Below are 19373 nucleotides of genomic sequence, written 5' to 3' on the forward strand. Positions count from 1 at the left end.
AAGAAAAGAACAACTGATTTTCAAAGAAGACAACATGACGAGAAATGCAAAATCTGTAAGTGCATGGATCATAGCAAACATAGACTTTGTGTGAAACACTATAATCCATAAAAGCGCACTAAGCAGATTGAGCAGATAACTTATGACGTTCATGGATGGCAAATGAACAAAACAAACACAACCAAAAGTATGCATATCAAGGTAACAAGGTTGGTGATGATAAAGATGAAAGTAAGGAGTTTCAAAATTCAAGACACTGGACGGCAATCTATTAATTAAACAAACTGCTGTGGATAATGCTTCGACCCAAAATTTAGGTGGAACAGATGAGTGGAGCAATAAAGTATGAACAACATCCAACAAATGTCTATTTTTACGTTCAACGACATTATTTTGTTGAGATGTATAAGGACAAGACTGCTGAAAAATAATGTCTTTTTGTTGGAGAAAATCATAAAACTCACAAGACATATATTCACCATCGGAATCAAACCTTAGAGGAAGAAAATTGAGTCTCAACATAGGCGATGAATTTTTGAAAAACAGAAAAGATCTCAAATTTAGAACAAAGAAAATAAATCCAAGTATACTTAGTATAATCATCAATGAAAGTAACAAAATATCTATAATTCGCGTGTGAGATGACAGGAGAAATTCCCCTTACATCACTATGAATCAAATTGAACCAACTTTCAGCATGACTACCATGAGAGGGGAAAGAAAGAGAATTACTTTTACCTAATTTGCATGTGGAGCAATCAAAATAGAGATGAGAAGAAAATTGATTTTTATTGCCCACCAAACCAGAGTTTATTAAATGAGATAAAACACAGAGTTAGGATGACCCAACCGTTTGTGCCATACTTAACCCTTATTGTTTACAGTATTACAAGAAAATAAAAGAACAGTAGGAATGGAAAAATGCAGAGGAAATAAATGTCCAACTTTAGGCCCCTTCAAAAGTATCTTCTCTGACACCTGATCCTACACAAGACAACCATCGCGAGAAAAACAAACATCACAGTTGTTATCAATCAACTGACCTACTGATATAAGACTAGTGGAAAGCTCAGGCGATACAAAAACATCTCTAAATGTGGAACTAACATCCCCAATAGCATGAATAGGTAACTGACTACCGTTAGCAATCTGAATGTGCGACAAGCCATTATAAGTCCGAACATTGCTGAGTGTATCAAAAGAACTAGTCATGTGATTAGACGCACCCAAATCAACAAGCCACGATAAGGATGGAAGTGAACCTCTACCTTGTAGCCCTAAGGCTGAAAATGCTGAAATAATTATCTGTTGCACCATCTCAGGAGTAAGAGCAGACGAATCACCAACAATAGCAGAGTTAGCGAAAGTAGATGGACTCACAGTGACCTGATAAGCATTAGCTTGACAATTTTGGGGACGTATAGGACATTCTTTGATAATATGCCTTGGCTTATTACAGTAATTGCAAGATTTCCTCACACAATGAGCATCAATATGTTCATATTCCTTGCAGCTGAAACATTGAACTTTCCTCATGTCGCATCCCTTGCATTTCCCATGAGTCGCATATGCCACTGCATTTGATAACATTTTGTCTTGTTGATAAGTGGCCTGTGTGGCAAGACGTTGTTCCTCACAAAGTAACTCCCCAAAACAAATGTCCAAAGAAGGCAATGGAGCACGGTTCATCAAGTTTGAGCGAGTTGCCTCAAATTAAGGTTGTAACTTCATTAAAAACTGATATCGCTTGCTTTGTTCATAAACTTCCTGCACAACAAAGAGAGATTCTTCCAGTACCTTGGCATAAATCATGTCAGTAAATTCTCCCTAGAGATTATTAAACCCAGGAAAATAATCTTGAATGGAGAGATCACCCTGTGTGTAACTGGCAATCTCGTACTCCAACTGAAAATGCTGGGCATAATTGTTCTGATTATACACTTTCCTTAAATATTCCCACATAGTTTTAGTAGCCTTATATGGCCTTATATTAAGAATGATATGAGGATCAACAGAGCCTAAAATCTATGTCATCATCGTAGCATCTTTGATTTTTCACAGAGCTAATTTAGAAAGCTCAGTAGAAGTGGGATCACTAACATCTATATGACCCATAATTCTTTTCCCAAGACGAATAAGCGAAATTGAAATTTCAATAATTCTGACATGTGAATTTCACAACAAAAGAGTACGAAGACATGATCCTCGTAAATAAAACAGCCAAGAAGAATACCTCACTTGTTTATGGAGCACCAGAAATTGAAAATGCCGAGAACCAAAGTAGAGAACCGCCGCGAACCAAAAGAACAAAAAGCATCGGGAACCAAAACAACTCACACAAACTGCCGAGAAGCCCAAATCCTTCACAGAGACAGTCGAAAGCCACAAATTAACCACAGAAATTTCCATAAACCTCAAATCCTTCACAGAACCTGCCGAAAGCCAAGAAATAACACAGCCCAGCAAAATCGAAGGCCACAATTCGCACAGACAGTGCCGACAATGGTAGCACTAGTGTTCACCAACGAAAAAAAAATTCCCACGAGGAAGAACTAGAAATATTTCTAAGGTTCAGCTCTGAAACCATGTCAAATTGGATTGAAAGCCTCCTTTGTGAGGATTTCCTTTCATTATATAGGCACAAGTGTGCGTGATCCAAGGCTAGAATCAAGCCAAATTTACAGCAATCAAACCTGTCTACGAAAGGAAACTAGGACTATTTACATAATCTGTCTAAATAAGGAACATGACTTGTCTAAGTAAGGAAGTATACATATACAGATTAGGAAAGCTAGATAAGGAAGGTCTTACTGTCAATTAGGAAAGCTAAATAAGGAAGGTCTTGCTGTCATGGTGACCGGGCACTTTCTAGTACGTTTCCAGGTTATTTTTCGTTTGGCAGCCAATCGGAATGCTACTGTTGCTGATTTGTTAAACCGTTCCAATGGTACATTGCAGTGGGATGTTTGTTTAACTAGAGCTGTACGGGACTTCGAAATTGACGATGTCTCTATTTTGTCAGCTTCTTACACTCATTGGGGATTGGGGGTAATGAGAGGGATAGAATGTTATAGAAGCATACGGGCAGTAAAAAGTTTTTGGTAAAATCTTACTATAAGGCGTTGACTGCTCAGCAATGTTCTCCTTTTTTTGGAAGAGTATTTGGAGGTCACGTGTGCTGAAGTCGCTTCTTTCATATGAACAGCATCACTTGGGAACATTCTGAAGATCGATAACTTGAGAAAACACGGTCTTATTGTTATGGAGCGGTGTTTCATGTATAAGAAACATGGGGAAACCTGTGGATCATTTACTTCTGCACTGCGAGGTGGCAAAGGCATTGTGGGATGGTGTTTTCAGTAGAGCTGGGATTGCTTGGGTGATGCATATGAAAGTAGTGGATCTACTTGCGTGTTGGATTGGACTTCAAAGTTCTCCTAAGTGGCTGCTGTGTGGAAGATGGTTTCCTTGTGTCTTACGTGGTGTATTTGGTGGGAAAGGAACTAGGGATGTTTTAATAATAAGGAGACATCCCTTATCTCAATTTTACTTATAAAAAAAAAATAATGAGACACTATGGAGGAAATCTGGAAATTCTTTGTGTTTTCTTTATTTCAATGGTTTTCAGCTATAGTGCTTAATATCCTTCAGCTCATGATTTTCTGTTTTCATTTTCTTCTTTATATAATGCAATTAGGTGTTTTCTTTTGTATTCTTCATGTATGCATGTTCACTTATTTCATTCGATGAATAAAATGCTTTCTTACTTATCAAAAAAAACCTTTTTGCCATCAAACCTTGGGGAATCAAGCACTTTGTTCTCAAAGTGTAATTTGAATATGTAGTTTAGTTTGGATGTTAGTCAGGAATAGACAGAAATTTCCTTGGGTTCTCAGTACTTTTCTTGGGGGAATAGCTAGCATATGGATTGCAAGTGATGATGGAAAGTTCAACTGCTGTCATAAGTTCTAGCAACTGTCGTATTAGGTTGTCTTTGAAGCTATCACAGTATATGCAACCCTATCGTTTTACCCATGGATATTGAGTTGGTAGCTAAACTGTTGACAAATAAATATTGAGGCGCCGAAAGATATCCCGAAACAAATCCCTTTTTTTTTCCGCAGCCAGTGACTAGAACATTATTATTTTCTTAAATGCCTCTGTTCATTGTATACTTCTGAAATTGTCACTTGATGAATTCTCTTTTGACTTGTGAAGCTGTCCTTGATGTAATTCTTAGTTGGAAAGCACACCAGAGTATGTCATTCCATGCTAAGCTAAGATACATCTTGAAAGTGGTTTCAGCTGCTGCTTGGGTGATAGTTCTTCCAGTTACTTATGCTTATACTTGGGAGAATCCTCCTGGATTTGCTCAGACCATCAAAAGTTGGTTCGGAAATAGTTCAAGTTCACCATCCTTGTTTATATTGGCTGTTGTTATCTATTTGTCTCCAAATATGCTGGCTGCGATATTGTTTCTTTTCCCCTTCATTCGTCGATGTCTTGAGAGGTCAAATTATAAGATTGTGATGCTCATGATGTGGTGGTCGCAGGTGTGCAGCATTATCTTCCTATATTTTATTTCCTTCTATTTTTTCACTTATCTAACTTTTTTGTATGATCACGCCTTATATTGTAGGTACCTACACTGTTACAAAAATATCTTCAACTTTGTGTTTATCTACTTCTATACATGATGATTCATTTTTATGTATGCCTTACAAATTTGCAGCCTCGGCTTTATGTTGGGAGGGGAATGCATGAGAGCACATTTTCTCTTTTCAAGTAAAATTCTAGTGCTCAAGGGTTGAAATCCTAGAAATAATGTCGTGATTCACAATAATGATATCTCTTATCCAAAACTTGCAGGTACACAATGTTCTGGGTTCTTCTTATAGTGACAAAGTTGGCATTTAGCTACTATATAGAGGTAATTCTTTTACACATCATAGTAACTGTAGTTGCTTTATGTACCATTAGTAATCAATTTAATCTAAATATCATATAAAGAATGCCCTAGCAACCGTCACAAAGATCGAAAGGACAATAGATTGAGGAAGTAACAAAGCTGTGAAGTCATCCAGTTGTTTATTAATAGGCTGATTATCATTCTTGTTCTGATGTTCCATGTTTTCTTACAGATAAAGCCACTAGTGGGTCCAACAAAAGCTATAATGGATGTTAAAATAAGTAATTACCAGTGGCATGAGTTTTTTCCCCGTGGTAAATCTTATGAATAGTTGCCTCATATTTGAAATATTTGTTTTATAGAGAAAGGTTTATGATCTGCGCATTTGCTTTGCAGCAAAGAACAATATTGGTGTTGTGATTGCACTCTGGGCTCCAATTATTCTTGTAAGGATTACGCCTTATTTGTTGTCTGCTCCCTCCCTCCCTCCCTCCCTCCCTCTCTCTCTCAACAAACATGATATAACATCTGGTACACCTATATGCTTTAGGTCTATTTTATGGATACCCAAATTTGGTATGCCATCTTCTCTACATTATTTGGAGGTGTTTATGGTGCATTTCGTCGCCTTGGTGAGGTTAGTGGACCATTTCTTTTCTTAACTTAAAGTCCTTGAAATAGCTTCTATTTTAATTATTCCGATTTTCTTTTTTCTTTTGGTTGCCTTTCCTAGTTGAAATTATTAATTGTTTTTCAATTGCATACTGCCTCTGTGCTTGGGATGATCCTTTCGTGTTTATTAATAAAATCTTCAATTTCTTATAATTTTTTTCAATCGATGTGTTGGGCATCGTCAGCAAGGTTGTATTATGATAACTACCTAGAGTATACAAGTCTTTCCTTCTTTGACTACGTGGATGGTAGTTGTGAAAGAAGGATCTGTTTCTTAAAACTTTCTCCAATTAGTTTCACCGGGAACTGAAGATTTTAAAGCCTTAAAAATACTATTATTTGTTTCTCTATCATGAAATAAGGTTGAAGCTGCTACATCTCGGTTACCCATCAGGATGCAGCCTAGTGTTCAATGGGTAGGTTTGGGATGAGCGGTAGACTGAGGCATCCTAGGATTGATTCCACTCTAGGAGTTCCCTTGGATTTTTGATACATGGTTCTGGTGGGTTTACTCCATAGAGGTGGGTCCAAGGTTCCACATCATCAAAAAAACTGGAATGTGTGAGTTGCTTAATCTCATAGTTTTGCTTGAATTGGAATGTGTGAGTTGAATGTGTTTGTAAAGTGATTTGTTTGCTGCATCAAAATGTGTCACGATATGCCCACTGCTAGCAGGCGGGATTTTTTTGTTTGAAAGTGCATCAGTTGCCATTATCTGAGCTCTTGCTATGTTCTTTAATCATGTACACCAATTCTTTTGTCAGTGGAGTTGACCTTTCAAATGTTATCACTACGTACATTACAATTGCGCAAATAACCATGACTGTGTTTGCTGGTGTTAGATTCTTCTTTTTTTTCTCTAATCAGTAAATAAGAATTTTATTGATGTGAACTAGGTTAGCCCAGTTACACCGGGACATTAGATTCTTGTTTGTTGCACATTAGATGCTGCATGCTACTTATTGAAGATGAAACTTTTCTTTCTTTTTTAATTTCCCCATGTGTTTCTGATATCTATGCATGGAAAGATATTTACATAAAATTTTCTTGTTCCATTTTTTATTGTAGCCAATTAAATTAATCATTATCATGTCTTTCCTTTAACATGAAAACCTTCTAGACCATTAAAAGACATCAATTTCCCAGCATCTGAGTGTTCTCTTGCTGTTTTAATGACTGCTTTAATTGGTTCCAGATTCGAACACTAGGAATGCTTCGATCTCGTTTTCTATCATTGCCTGGTGCTTTCAATGCCTGTTTGATTCCAGAGGAGAAGACTGAACCAAAAAAGAAAGGATTAAAGTCCACATTGTCTCGTAACTTTGATGAGGTTAACTCTTCCTGTTTTCTTATAATCTCTGACCTCATGTAACTTCAAAAACATTGCCCTTGCCTTGAGTTTTACATATCTGGCTGTTAACTCAGATCCCACCAAACAAGGGGAAAGAGGCAGCAAGATTTGCACAGTTGTGGAACAAGATAATCACTAGTTTTAGGGAGGAAGATCTCATAAGTTACCGGTAATCTGAGTGCTTTGCTGTAAAATATATGTTCTTGATCTAGTTCTTGTCAAAAGATACGTTTCTTCACTTATAAAAAAGATATTGTTTCTTTGATAGCATTTTCTTTGTCTTGGACATGTGTGCTCTTTGCTCTAGTTCACTATGTAGTAAGCTGAAATTATATAATTTTCAGGGAAATGGATCTTTTGCTTGTTCCTTATTGGGCTGACCATAAACTAGACCTCATACAATGGCCTCCATTTTTACTTGCTAGCAAGGTTTGTTTAAACCTTTCTTTTGAAAGTTTCCAAATCTTTCATATTTAAATAGTTATCATGTATCTGCTCTAGATTCCCATTGCACTGGATATGGCTAAGGATAGCAAAGGCAAGGATCGAGAGCTGCAGAAGAGAATTGACAATGACAATTACATGTCCTGCGCTGTTCGTGAATGCTTTGCGACATTTAGGAGCATTATTACCTTCTTGGTTCAAGGGGAGAGTGAAAAAAAGTAAGTTTCTCCAAAATGTAAGGAAAATGGTAATCAACAAGGAGGAATTCAGTTTCCTCTACTATCCTATTACTGCTGTTAAAAGAAATTAACCTTGGATACAATTCTGATCCTAAACCATTCTTGTTATACTTCCTGAGTACTTGGGGCTATGTATATTTACTTGTTTTAACAAATTTTATTTTACTTATATATAATATTACTTATCAAAAAAGAAAAAAAAAATCACTCTTGTTATTCTCTTGATGGGGGTTTTCAGGGTCATCGAATTTCTATTTGGTGAAGTTGACGAACATATTCGTGGTTCTACACTAGTACGCGAATTCAAGATGAGTGCTCTTCCAAGCCTTTATGACTACTTCGTTAAGCTTATGAAATTTTTGGTAATATTCAAGACAGTTTTGAATAATGATTTCTTTAGTCAACAGTTTTAGGGTTTGATGAGGAGCTCTGACCAAATCAGTCTGTTTTTTGCAGTTGGATAATAAGAAGGAGGACAGCAATAAAGTTGTTTTGCTTTTCCTGGACATGCTGGAAGTTGTGACCAGAGACATAATGCCGGAGGATCGCACATCCAGGTGGTGCATCTTGATATAATTTCCTCCTCAAATACATCTACATTCTCATTATATAAACTTAGTATTTTCAATGTTTCTTGGATAGTTTGGAAGATTCAAGCCATGGTGCATCTGGGCATGAGGGGAAGGACCCCCTTAATCATCCATATCAGTTATTTGCTTCTTCTGGTGCCATCAATTTTCCAGTTGAAGTAACAGAGGCTTGGACCGAGAAGGTTTGTCATTGTTACCAATACGTTGTAAATGAGAACTTGGATATTCAATAAACAACTTCTGTACTATATGTTATTTTCAGATCAAACGGCTCTATTTACTGCTTACTACGAAGGAATCTGCCATGGATGTACCGTCCAACTTAGAAGCAAGAAGGCGTATATCCTTCTTCTCAAATTCATTGTTTATGGATATGCCTTCCGCACCCAAAGTTCGCAATATGCTCTCCTTCTCGTAAGCTCCTTAGTAATTTTAGTAGTGGCTTTTGCATGATGCATTGATCCTGCTGACAATTCTTTATATTTCAAACTAAGGTGGACTGACCCTTTCTTGCATTCTTGTCAGCTTGCAATTTGCTCTTCCAATCCTCTTTGAATCACCTTTTCTTTATATTTTATTAAGCAGATTGGTTGGCACAGATCCAGTTATTTGTCCCTTTCTATCCACTGTTAATTACATTTTTTTACAGTTTATAAAGTAGTTTGTTAGCATAGTTTCTCGCGTTCCTGTCAATTAAATTCATCTCTTACCAGTACCGTGTCCATGGTAGGAACTAGATTGGGTTTTCTAACAGCAGGGATTTACTTGACCCAAAGGTACATTTTTTGTGACTCGCATATTTCTGCCCAGGGGCAAAAAAGAAAAGAAAACGGTGGCCAGCATATTGGAGTGTGGTGCTTGGCATAATGGTGATGCAATGAGTTCACAAGTTACTAAGAAAACATACTGTAGTTTTACCATTATCAGTGTATCATTTGCTAATTTTTCAATGCATAACTAGATGAAGCACAATAACAGAAGTCTCATGTCAATTCTCTCAAGTAAAAGCCCCCCTGTGTACTTAAGCCTATCTGTATTAATATAATATAACCGTTTACTTATCAAAAAAAATTCTCTCAAGAAAAAGCTTGTGATAGAGTTTTCTTTTGTTGGGTTATTGGCTCCACATTTCAGAATCCTAACACTTGGAAGTTCTAAAATGTATACTAGCTTATTATTTATTTTCTCATTTAAATGTTGTGTCCTATGATATACAGTTTTTCCCTTAATTTTTTGCCATTGTTGAATGTTTTGCCCTGTAGTTTGTGTGGGATTGTAGCTCTTCCTTGCCATGTTGGCTACAATGGTACACTCAGTAAGTCTAGTTCTCTATATACCATAATGAGGTGATATCCATGGAGAAGATGAGAATCTGATGTTCTGTTGCTGTTTCCATGTTGACTTGTACCAGCGTTGACGGGGTACCAAGAGAAATCATTCATGCAACTTAAGAACGCAGTTGAAAAGCACAAAATTTAGTGGTGGACCATATGTACATGTCAAGTTATTCTAGACCTGAACTTTTCCTAAAAGTTGCTTTGGGAACTGAACATATACATTATCAAGATATAGTGATCTAAGATCATATACAGATTAGTTGAATACCATTCATACAATTGTAGTGGTTAATTTTGTTCTGTGTATGTTTTTAATGTAATAATTTTACCTCTAGGGTGTTAACTCCATACTACACTGAAGATGTTCTTTTCTCCTTGCGTGAGCTGGACGTGCCAAATGAAGATGGTGTTTCAATCCTATTTTACTTGCAAAAGATTTTTCCAGGTTCATTATGCTCCAATTACTTGCATTATCTTTTTCATGTATACAACTAGTGTACTTGGGCTTGGGCTAGGGCTTTGTTAGGTTCATTTTCCTAGATGGGTTTATCTTTTCTTTGCACCTCAACTAGGTGTTTTCTCTTGTATACAACCAGTTTACTTGGCTAAGCCTATTGGCATTAATAAATTTTTACTTATAAAAAAAAAAATCACTTGCATTAAACATATGAGATGTTAAACTTTCATTCTATTTCTGTCTCTAGCATTTAGTGGGGGTTCATAATAACTAGGCAAGTATGAATATGTAGATGAATGGACCAACTTTCTTGAACGAGTGAAATGCTCTAGTGAAGAAGAACTTAAAGGATCTGATGATTTAGAGGAAGAACTTCGCCTCTGGGCATCATATAGGGGCCAAACTTTGACTAGAACTGGTACTCTCTCTCTCTCTCTCTCTCTCTCTCTCTCTCTCTCTCTCTCTCTCTCACATTTATCTTTTGGCTAAAAATATTTTTACTAATGCTAGCAAGAGGTATGATGTACTACCGGAAAGCTTTGGAGCTTCAGGCTTTGCTTGATATGGCCAAAGATGAAGGTATCTATTCCTTATTATAGTTTTATTCTAGGAAGAGATAAATTTTCTACTAATAAATTATCTATGTCTTAAGGATTGTTCTTTTTGTATTTGATTATTGTGATTGTTCAGATTCAATGAAAGGCTATAAAGCCATAGAATTAAATTTAGAGGACCAAGCAAATGGGGAAAGGTTATGGGCACAATGCCAAGCTGTGGCTGATATGAAGTTCACTTATGTGATATCGTGCCAGCAATATGGGATTCACAAGCGATCTGGCGATCCTCGTGCACGGGACATCTTGAGGCTCATGACAACGTATTTGTCCAAACTCAATGATATGAACGTCTCATCTTCATTACTTTCAACTGATGATTATATTTCTATTTGGCAGATATCCATCACTTCGTGTAGCATACATTGATGAGGTAGAGAAACCCAGCAATGATAAATCCAAGAAAATAAATGAAAAGATTTATTATTCTTGTCTAGTGAAGGCTGCTTTGCCAAAGTCTGAATCTTCAAATCCTGCACAGAATTTGGACCAGGTAAAAGCTCATTACTCATATTTAGGAGTCATCTTATAATCATGCCATCTAGAATTGCCATTATCCATAAATAGTATGCCTTATTTCTGAGCGACACTTGCTAAACTCTTGTTGAGGATATGTTTACTGATTGGAAAATGAATATTGAACCTAGCTGATTATTAAGTGAGGACATAAGCCATGGGGGAGGAGAACAAATTTCATCTTGTGAGTTGGCAAAGCGTGAGCTGTCCACTTGTGAATGGTCGCTTGGGGGTGCGAATTTGAGTATCTTTAATAAGGCACTATTAGGAAAGTAGTTGTGGAGATATCAAATGGAAGGAAACTCGTTGTGGAGAGAGGTTATTGATTGGAAGAATGGATGTGTGTGGGGGGGATGGTGCTCTAAGGAGGGTAGGGGATCTTATAGTGTTAGCTTATGGAAATTAATTGAAAGGGGTGGCACATTTTTTAAAAACATCTCAAGTTCAAGGTGGGTCAGGGAGCAAGAACCCCTTTTTGGTTCGATGTATGGTGTGGCGAGAGGCCTCTTTACACGGATTTTTCAGTCGTTTACAGCCTGGCTGGAAACCAGCTGGCAGCAGTTTCTGAGGTGCTGTCTCGTGTAAATGGGACTGTACTTTGGAATGTTACTCTTACTAGAAATGCCTAGGATTGGGAACTTGATGAGCTTGAAGGATTTTTCAGCTACTTGTATTCAGTGAAGTTGGGAGCTAATGGGAGTGATTGCATGCTGTGGAAACATACGGGGGAGCAAAAAGTTTACTGTTAAATCGTTTTACAGGGTTTTGACAGAACAACAGCCTAACTCCTTTCCATGGAAGAGCATATGGAGGGTTCCCATGCCGTCTATTACATGGACAACTGCGCTTGGGAAGATCTTGACAGTGGATAATCTACGGAAGTGTGGTATGGTGGTTGTGGAATGTGGAGTGGTGCTTCATGTGTAAGAGGAATGGGGAATCGATTGATCATTTATTCTTACATTGTGATGTGGCTAGAGAGTTATGGGCTGGTATTTTTAGTAGATCTGGGTTGTGTTGGGTTATGCCTAAGTGTGTGGCGGATCTATTAGCATGCTGGAATAGGCATCTTAATGGCTCTCAATTGGCAGCAATGTGGCGGATGATACCTTTGTGCTTAATGTGGTGTTTATGGACGGAAAGGAATGATAGGTGTTTCAACAATAAGGAGTGTGCAGTGGGGGAAATCTGGAATTTATATGTATTCTCTCTTTTATAGTGGGTTGATGCTATTGTACTAAAGGGCAGGAGTGTTCATGAGTTTTTTTCTACTTTTCAGTTTTCTAGAATGTAATTAGGTGTCTCATTTTGTATACTTCTTGTGTACATGGGCATGGCCTAGTTTCATTGATTCAATAAAATTTCTTATAAAAAAAAAACTAGGCTATCATTTTAAACAATCGTACCACATTTTAGGAAAGAGTGGTAGGGCATAACCCAAGTACACTGGGGGCATAGATATGATAACAACTAGTTTAAGGAAAGAGGAATAAGAATTCAGAAGGTCTACAAAAGAAGTAAAGTGTGTATTGTTGTGGGCAGTAGTCCTCTCGTACTTAGATTTAAGCATAGAAGTTTCTAACTCTGGCTATGTTCACTCATAGTCTTCAAAGTTATGGAAGACAATCAGCCATCATAAGGAAAAATACTCCACTTGATTTGCGTCTTTTGCGCCTATCAATAAATATTTATTACTTATAAAAGAATGGAAAAGTCTTCTGCTTTAAGGACAAATGAGCCATCTTCAACACAACTACTCAAGTTACCTCCCGGTTAAACTCCCCTAGCCGCCATTGACCCCACCACCCTTGGGGCATCTCGCATTCAATTCCAAGGTGGAAGATCATGATCCCTAAGACCCTAGCTACTTCACAATGAAGCAACAAATGGTTGATGGACTCCCCACGCTTCTTACACATTACTCTTGTCAAAGAAGGTGATATCTAGGGCCCAAATGCATTCGTCAAGGGGAGACAGATTTCAAAGCTGATCCTGATTGCCGATGAATGTCAAGACAACCAAAATCATTCAAGGATATCAAGTTTGTTGCATAAGTTGGATTTAGAGAAAACTTACGAGCATGTCGATTGGGATTTTTGTTGTACTTGTTGAGGAGATGTGGTCTTGGGGCAAAGTGGTGTGAGTGGCTAGCATTTTGAAATTCTATTGTGTGATTCACTGTTTCATTAACGGTACACATTTGGGTTTCCTCAAAAGTTTGTGTGGTCTATGTCAGGAGACCTTTATTCCATTTGCTCTCTCTCTCTCTCTCTCTCTCTCTCTCTCATCACATGTTCAATGTGTGGGAGCAAAAGTTATGAAAACTAGCAATGGGTAGTAATAGCAGTATAGATGAATGAATGGTTTTCTTACATGCTTGTGCTAGTGTTTGTAACATACCGAAGTGCAATGGGATGAAATCTTGAGCAACCGGTCGCTTGATTTCTATGCAGTTAAATATATCTTGAACTTCATGTTGGGGAGGGTGGTGTTCAAATGAAGTAAGAGGTGTGTATGGTGTGAGAGTGGAAATCTATTTGGAGTTGATGGGGGGATTTTATTAGTAATTTCAGATTTGTGGTGGGTGAGGGATCTCGGATTTGATTTTGGCATGATATTTGGTGTGGGGACATTGCCCTAAAGAATGCTTTTTTCTTCTCTTTTTAGGATTGCATTCAATTAGGGAGCTTCTTTGGCAGAATATATAGACAAATCCAATGGCTTTTTACAGTGGAATGTGAGGTTTATTAGAGCTTCATGATTGGGAGGTGGGTGACATCTCGAATTGTTTTAGCATGTTGTATGCCTTGAATATGGAGCGTGGTGGGGAGAGGATAGGTTGCTTTGAATTCTGTCAAATTGGTTTGAATGCCTCTCAATCGAGAGTTTCCTTCTTATTAATAAGCCCAGAATTCCCTTAATTACAACCTACAAATAATATGTAAATAAGGTAACAATCAAAGAAAGGAAACAATGTACAGCAACCTAGTGTCTAACAAAATGGTATCCTATACATATATACATATTTACTGCCATATATATATATATATATATCGGTGATATTCCCCCTCAAATTGATGTTGGTCGATCAAGAAGCATCAATTTGTTAGTCATGAACAGATGGCGATGACGAGACAGAGCCTTGGTAAACACATAAGTAGTTTGGTGTTCGGTGGAAATGTGAGGAAGTGTAATAACATGTTGATCAAGTGCTTCACGAATGGAATGACAATCTACTTCAATGTGTTTGGTGCGCTCATGAAATACCGGATTGGCAGCAATCTGAATAGCACTTGTGTTATCAGCATGAAGAGGAGGAGTAAGTTGCGGGATAGCAAGTTCACCCAACAAACCCCGAAGCCACACAATCTCCAAACATGCTGATGACATAGCACGTTATTCAAATTCGGTAGAGGACTTCGAGACTCGATCCTGCTTCTTACTCTTCCAAGAAATAAGAGCATCACCAAGGAACATGCACCAACCAGTAATTGAACGGCGGGTATCCACACAATCGGCCCAATCAGCATCACTATAATCCATTAACTATACGGAGTTCCCAGTAGAAAATAATAACCCTCTACCAGATGTACCCTTGAGATATCGAAAAATCCTTCGTACTGCTACTAAATGAGAGTGACGAGGAACCTACATAAACTGACTGACCTGCTGTACAACAAATGAAATATTTGGTCAGTAATTGTCAAATAATTCAAACTCCCTACTAGCTGCTGATACAGAGATGGATCAGATAATAGTTCACCCTCCTCCTGACAAAGCTTCAAATTGACCTCCAGAGGTGTAAGTACTAAGTTTCCAGACTAAAGATTAGCCAAGGTGAGAATCTCTTGGGTATACTTGTACTGATGCAAAAACATACCATTGGGACAAAAATGCACCTCGAGACCAAGAAAATATTGAAGTGGGCCAAGATCTTTCATATGAAAGGTAGTCTTGAGATGGTGTTGTAGTTGCTTTTACCAAGTTTACTAGAACTACAATCAGAAGACATTAGAAACTGAATCTTTATTCCCCAAATAACCGTGTTTCATAAGATGAGTCAAAATAGTAGAATTGGGATATCCCAATTTCTTATGCCAAACATTACTATTATTAGCAACAACAATACAAGCAAAGGAATCAAAACTGGAAATAGAAAACTGAAGAGGAAATAAACGTCCCACTTTAGGCCCCTTCGCAATCACTTTCCCCGACGCTTGATCCTGCACACAACAACCATTACAATCAAAGTGAATTTCACAATTATTAGCTACCAGTTGTCCAACATAAATTAAATTCGTAGATAATTCTGTGACACAAATATATTATTGAAAGAAGACCCCAGATTTCCAATTGCAATTATAGGAAGGGTACTACCATTGGCTAGTTGAATGTGCTGGTCACCTTTATACTTACAAACATCATGTAAAGCATCGGTAATTTCCAGTCATATGATTGTAAGCCGCAGAGTCAACAACCAAGGAGAGGTGAGTAGATTTCCTTTACCTTGAAGGCCAAAAGCAAAGAAAGCATAGACAATCATCTGTTGGACCATCTTGAGTGTAAGAGTAGATGAAGAACCAGCTGTAGGTTGCTGCCCTGGAGCAGGAACAGAGGGGACAGCAGCTAAATTCAACTGGACAGCAGTGTGAAATGCTTGACCTTGTCGATTCTGAGGTCGCACGCGACAGTCTTTAATGATATGTCCTTCCTTCTTGCAATAATTGCAGAATTTTCTGGTGCAATGCTTTGTAATGTGCCCAAATTCCTTGCAACTGTAGCACTGTATTTGTGTCTTGGATCTTCCTTTCCCTTGAGTAGCATATGCCACGTTAACCATTTTAGTAGTCACAGTTTCTTGAGTTAGGCCAAGTTGAGTGGCAAGACACTGCTCTTCTAGTAATAGTTCCCCCAAGCACACATCGAAGGAAGGAACAGGATTACAGTTTATCAAACCAGCTCTCGCAGTCTCAAATTCTGGTCTTAGCTTCATAGAATTGGTCTCTTTGACTCTCAACATGGACAACTTGCAGTGCTTCTAAGGCTTCCTTGGGAACTTTAGAATGAACTATCCCAGAATATTCACTCCACAGATTAAGAAATCCAGCATAGAATTGTTCAATAGAAAGATTACATTGTCTGTAGTTGGCAATTTCTAACTCTACTTGAAACTTCTAGGCAGTATTGTCTTGATAATAGACTCGCCCGAAATAATCTCGCATCTCCTTAGCTTTAGTAAACAAATGAAGATTGTTGACCATATGTGGTTCAACAGAACTTAATAGCCAGGAAACAATCTTGGCATCCTTACTGGACCATGAACTAAATTCTTTGAGATCAGTAGGAGCCGTAGAAGACCCATCCAAATGACCCCATAGTTCCTTCCCTTTCACAAACATCCTGAACTGAAATTCTCAACTTGCATATTTCTTGCCATTAAATTAAATTATTGAGTTTTCTCCTGACATGACTACAACAGAACAGAAACTGCTCAAAACCAAGAGTCGTCGATAGCCCAAGATCACCAGAAAGTGCCAACCACCAAGAACAGAAGCTGTAGGCAACACCAAAAAACATTGGCCCAGGACCAGAAATTGTCGACAACGAGAAAAAAAATACCCCTTAAATTTTAGAGTGAGGGCTCTGGTACCATGTCAAATTGGTTTGAATGCCTCTCAATCGAGAGTTTCCTTCTTATTAATAAGCCCAGAATCCCCTTAATTACAGCCTACAAATAATATGTAAATAAGACATGGAGGGGTGATTAGGCGATTAGGGTTTGCTGATCGTCTTAACCATTGGCGTGGCGCCGGGCCTGTCGTCTGGGACGACAGGGCTGGGTAACTTGGGTGGTTCTAGCCACCCCGTAACGCAGAATGTCTTTCCAAAGTTTGTTGGGTCGTCTACTTCGTCCCCTGCTTTTGTAGATGTGGTCGTCGTGAGACCTCAAGTATTGCCTGAGGTTGAGATACCGTTTCGGGAGCCTCGTTTCTCTAAGGGGGAGATGTTCTTTCTATTCTCTAAGAATGAAATTAATCAAACGGAGGAGCGATTCAGGTTCTCTATGGTTCTTAAATTCTTGCAGAGAAGGCCATCGCTGGACCATGTGCTTGGCTTCATCTGGAGCCGCTAAGGGTTGCAATCTATCCCTGTGGTGGGGCAGTTACGGAATCCGCAGAATGTGCTGGTTAGGATTTCTAATGAAGAAGATTTTATTATCGTGATGGCTTGAGGGAATGCGGAACTAGCAAGGGTTCCTTACAAAATTTCTCACTGGACGCCCGAGTTTGTGGAGGAGGAGGACTTGCCTTGGGTTCCGATTTGGATTGCTTTGCCAGGGTTACCCCTGAATTTTTTCCACAAATCAATCTTGAGGAGTATTGGTGGTGGGTTTGGCCGATTCTTGAAACGGGATAATGCAACAGCGTGTGTGACACGGCCAGAAGCAGCGCGCATTTGTGTTAAGGTTGATGTGTCGAAACCGTTACGTCATTCGTTTTGGTTGGGGCCTCCAGGGGTGGAAAGTAGCCATTATCAAGAAGTGGTGTTTGAAACAATTCTTGCCTTCTGTTTACATTGCTGGAAGCAAGGGCATTTGGTGCATCAATGTAAACGGAAAGAGGGCAATCAAAACAGAGGGGGAAATGCAAAACTTGGAGTGGGGAAATTGGAGAAGACAAAGAAGGTGTGGAAAGGGGGGCACTCGAAGGAGCAGGAGAAATTAAAGGTAAAACAAGATGTGAAAGTAGTGTCTGGTTTTAATGAAGCACGGTGTAAAGAAATTATGGATGCTATTATGAAGCGGAAAGAGGTGAATTCTGGGTTGCAGGAGGTGCTGTTTATTTATGCGGCTGGTCAGGTTCGGTCAAAAAGTCAATGGGATTGTAAGGAATCAAGTGGAGTGGATTTAATTGCTAACGGAAATGTGGAGGAGATTACATTGCAGAATGTGGAGGGGGGGTCGGTTTTGTCTGATGATGAGCCAACAAGGAGGGCGTCCTGGTTTGAGTTAACAGAAGTGGAGGTTGAGGGGGGAGATAGGCCTAGGGCGGTTTTAGGGTTGTCTCCTAGAAGCTCTCTTAAACTTATTGATGAGGCTTTAGAATTTGAGTTGGGAGGGATGGCTAATAGGAGTCTCATAAGGGAGGAAGGGAGTAGAGAAGAGGAGTTGTTTTTACATGGAGAAGCAAGGTCAGATGTAGACCCAGAGGAGGAATTGAATGAGTTAGCAGTGAAGTGTTTTGACTCTGATCCGGATATGCACGTTCCATTGAAGAAACTTCGAGGGGTGAGGAAGGAAAAATCTATCGTGGTGTTGGAGCAACGTACTCGCTCAAAACAATTCATTCATTAATGTTGAACATATTAACGTGGAACATTAGGGGGATTATTTCGTCGAAGAGTAGGCTTCGGCGTTTACTAAATAAAAATCAGCCGTCTGTGGTGGCTCTTTTAGAACCTTTTCTTAGTGACAATAAATGTTGTCCTTGGGCGAGATGGATGAAGTTGATGAACTATGTGAATAATGCTGAGGTTGGGGGAAAATTTTGGCTTTTTTGGGAGGAGGATCTCGAGTTTGATGTGGTCTCAATGTCGGATCAGGCTATTAGTGGTTGGTTTTGCCATGGTAATTTGAGAGTGCTTGCAACATTTGTGTATGGAAGTTGTTTCCGTAATAAACGATTAGAGCTTTGGGAGATTTTGGGGATTCAAGACCCGGGGAGCTATCCTTGGTTCATTGGGGGAGATTTTAATATTATTCGGAGGGATGATGAGAAAGTTGGTGGGATTATGCAGGCCCCGCGTGCTAAAGCTGAATTTAATGAATGTATTCAACATTGTGGTCTGCTGGAGTTACCGTATGTTGGCAATAGTTTGTTGTGGTGTAAAGGGCGTCTAGGAAGAAGGCGGATTTGGGCGAGGTTAGATAGAGTCTTGGTGAATATGGCCTTTCTAAATTTATGGGGGGCGACTCGAGTAGAATATCTTCCGAGATCTTCCGATCATGCGCTTATGTTGGTGTCGTTAAGTTGTGAACAAAGAGCGGTTGCAAGGCCGTTTCATTTTTAGCGTATGTGGGGTACGCATGAGGGGTTTCTTCCCTTGGTCAAGGAGGTGTGGGATAGAGAAATTGTTGGCTGTCTGATTGTGCGTTTCAGTAAAAAATTAAAGGCAGTAAAAGGTGCATTGAGGAAATGGAATATTGAAGTGTTCGGAAGAGTTGAGGTGGAATTAAAAGCGTTG

The 19373-nt window shown here is 38.8% G+C and overlaps 1 protein-coding gene across 3 annotated transcripts in view; it reads left to right on the top strand.

Annotated features, from left to right (window-relative positions):
- Positions 1-19373, top strand: part of LOC109001692 (callose synthase 3-like) — a 43841-nt gene that overhangs the window by 14386 nt on the left and 10082 nt on the right. For all 3 annotated transcript variants that reach the window (XM_035685069.1, XM_018979076.2, XM_035685070.1), the window contains 19 exons: positions 4219-4553; positions 4733-4785; positions 4870-4930; positions 5142-5223; positions 5306-5355; positions 5460-5546; positions 6777-6911; positions 7007-7101; positions 7277-7361; positions 7434-7594; positions 7854-7977; positions 8072-8172; positions 8258-8387; positions 8468-8619; positions 9878-9987; positions 10292-10417; positions 10510-10578; positions 10690-10876; positions 10953-11106. In XM_035685069.1, coding sequence (XP_035540962.1) covers positions 4219-4553; positions 4733-4785; positions 4870-4930; positions 5142-5223; positions 5306-5355; positions 5460-5546; positions 6777-6911; positions 7007-7101; positions 7277-7361; positions 7434-7594; positions 7854-7977; positions 8072-8172; positions 8258-8387; positions 8468-8619; positions 9878-9987; positions 10292-10417; positions 10510-10578; positions 10690-10876; positions 10953-11106 — 2297 coding nt within the window. The remainder of the gene's footprint in view (positions 1-4218; positions 4554-4732; positions 4786-4869; positions 4931-5141; positions 5224-5305; positions 5356-5459; positions 5547-6776; positions 6912-7006; positions 7102-7276; positions 7362-7433; positions 7595-7853; positions 7978-8071; positions 8173-8257; positions 8388-8467; positions 8620-9877; positions 9988-10291; positions 10418-10509; positions 10579-10689; positions 10877-10952; positions 11107-19373) is intronic.

The sequence above is a fragment of the Juglans regia genome, chromosome 14 (genome assembly GCF_001411555.2).
Source record: "Juglans regia cultivar Chandler chromosome 14, Walnut 2.0, whole genome shotgun sequence".
Lineage (NCBI taxonomy): Eukaryota > Viridiplantae > Streptophyta > Magnoliopsida > Fagales > Juglandaceae > Juglans > Juglans regia.